General features: G+C 62.8%; 1 protein-coding gene across 1 annotated transcript; it reads right to left on the bottom strand.

The window, feature by feature from the left end:
- Positions 1–331: 331 nt before the first annotated feature.
- APLNR (apelin receptor) lies at positions 332–1723 on the bottom strand. The gene has a single exon (XM_007455716.1). The coding sequence runs from the start codon at positions 1481–1483 to the stop codon at positions 332–334; it is 1152 nt and encodes a 383-aa protein (XP_007455778.1). The 5' UTR covers positions 1484–1723.
- Between the last annotated feature and the right edge of the window lie 319 nt (positions 1724–2042).

The raw sequence follows: 2042 nt of genomic DNA, 5'->3' as shown, positions 1-2042 counted from the left end.
TGAACTTTTACTGAGCCAGGACACACATCCTTTTAGTTTCTCCATTGTATACACGTAGAGAAACTGCGTCTCAGAGAGTTTAAGAGACTGCGGCAAGGTCAGTCTCACAGAGACTGAGTGGCCGAGCCCGGGTCTGCAGGGCTCAATCTCTCTCCACTAAACCACAGACCTCTGAACCAGAGCAAAGGGAAAAGGAGGACAAGGACGCAGGCAGGAGGCAGGGGAAGGAGTCAAGTGCAAGAGAGAAGGTGCCCCCGGCTACCTGACCTTCAGAGAGCAAGGGCAAAGGCTGGGGCCGGGCAGAGGGCACCAGGCGCCTGCGATCCCAGCCCTAGTCAACCACGAGGGTCTCTTGGCTGTAGGGGATGGATTTCTCCTGCGTCGGCTCTCCGCCCTTCCCGCTGCCGGGGCCGGGCCCCTGGCTGTGCCCCGAGGAGTAGCTGGCCGACTTCTCCCCGCTGCTGCTGTGGGAGGCTCCCCCGCACCTGCTCTGTCCCCAGCAGAGCACGGAGGCGCAGGCCTGGCGGAAGCGCAGGTCGAAGAAGGCATAGAGGAAGGGGTTGAGGCAGCTGTTGACGTAGCTGATGCAGGTGCAGTAGGGGAAAACGTTCAGGAGGAAGATGTCGAAGTCGCAGGGCCAGTGCAGCAGGCTGCCCAGCATGTAGAGCGTCTTCACCAGGTGGTAGGGCGTCCAGCACAGGGCGAAGGTCAACACCAGCACCACGATGATGCTCAGGAGCCGGCGCCGCTTCCGCAGGCCCTCGATGCGCTCCTTGCGGAAGTGGCCGGCGATGGTCTGGGCGATGAAGAAATAGCAGGTGAGCATGACGATGAAGGGCACCACGAAGCCCACGGCGGTGGACGAGACGCCCAGGCCCACCTCCCAGGCCCACTCGGAGCTCGGGCCGGCCACCATGGAGTAGTCCATGAAACACTGCACCCTGGTGCTGTTCTCCGCGTGGAGGATGGCGCCGGTGGAGCGGAACACCATGACCGGCACGGCCAGGAGGGCGGCCAGCGCCCACAGGACGGCCGTGGCCGCGGCCCCGCTCACCCGCAGCCTCAGCCGAGCGTTGGCCACGGGCCTCACGATGGCCAGGTAGCGGTCGAAGCTGAGGCCGGTGAGACAGAAGACGCTGGCGTACATGTTGACGAAGATGAGATAGCTGCTGAGCTTGCAGGCGAACGCACCGAAGGGCCAGTCGTAGTCCCGGTACGTGTAGGTGGCCCACAGCGGCAGGGTCACCACGAAAGTCAGGTCGGCCACCGCCAGGCTGGCGATGAAGACGTCAGCCGAGCGCCTCTTCTCGCGGCTGCTCCGAAACACTGTCCAGAGCACCAGGCCGTTGCCCGTGGTGCCAAGCAGGAATACCAGCATGTAGATGGCAGGGATGAGGGCCCCCGAGGACTTCCAGTCCGCGTACTCACACTCAGACTGGTTGTCTACCCCGTAGTAGTTGTCGAAATCGCCCCCTTCCTCCATGCTGGGGAGCCAAGTCGGGCACGGGGTGCCGGGGGTACCAGTTCCGTGGCTGTGTCGCGCCAACTCAGCAAGTGCCCTCAGCTGCTGGCTGGAGCCTCTGAGGGCAGGCGGGAAGGGCTGGAGGTGTCCAGAGCCCTTCCTAGCAGCAGATGGAGCTGCCTCTGGCTCCTCTGGACCCTGAAGGATGCCTCCCTCCTGCAGGCTTCCCTCCACCCCCTCCTGCCCTGCCCGGGCCTCAGCTCAGACACTTCCTCGCGCCCTCCTGAGTCTCTGTCTCCTCCTTGGCTGTCCCTCCCTCCTCCCACCTCCAGACCAGCCCCTCACTTGTGAGTCTTAGGATCTTGAAGTTACAGCCCACTTTTTTTTTTTCTCTCCTTCTTGTCCCTGGGCAAGTGGACCAGACCGACCCCTGCAGTGCTGGGCAGAATGTTATCTGTGGTTTGCAGCCTGCTCTCCTCTTGGCCCAGTTTCTCTCCCTCCGGTTTCCTCTGGTGTTTGGAGAACCCCTCCTCAGTCCTCTGCACCCTCCTGTTCTCACCCCCTCCCAGGCCCTCTAAAT

The sequence above is a fragment of the Lipotes vexillifer genome, unplaced genomic scaffold (genome assembly GCF_000442215.2).
Source record: "Lipotes vexillifer unplaced genomic scaffold, Lipotes_vexillifer_v1.1 scaffold977, whole genome shotgun sequence".
Classification (NCBI taxonomy): Eukaryota; Metazoa; Chordata; class Mammalia; order Artiodactyla; family Lipotidae; genus Lipotes; species Lipotes vexillifer.
Note: the sequence above shows the minus strand (reverse complement) of the source record. Positions and strands in the feature narration are given on the sequence as shown.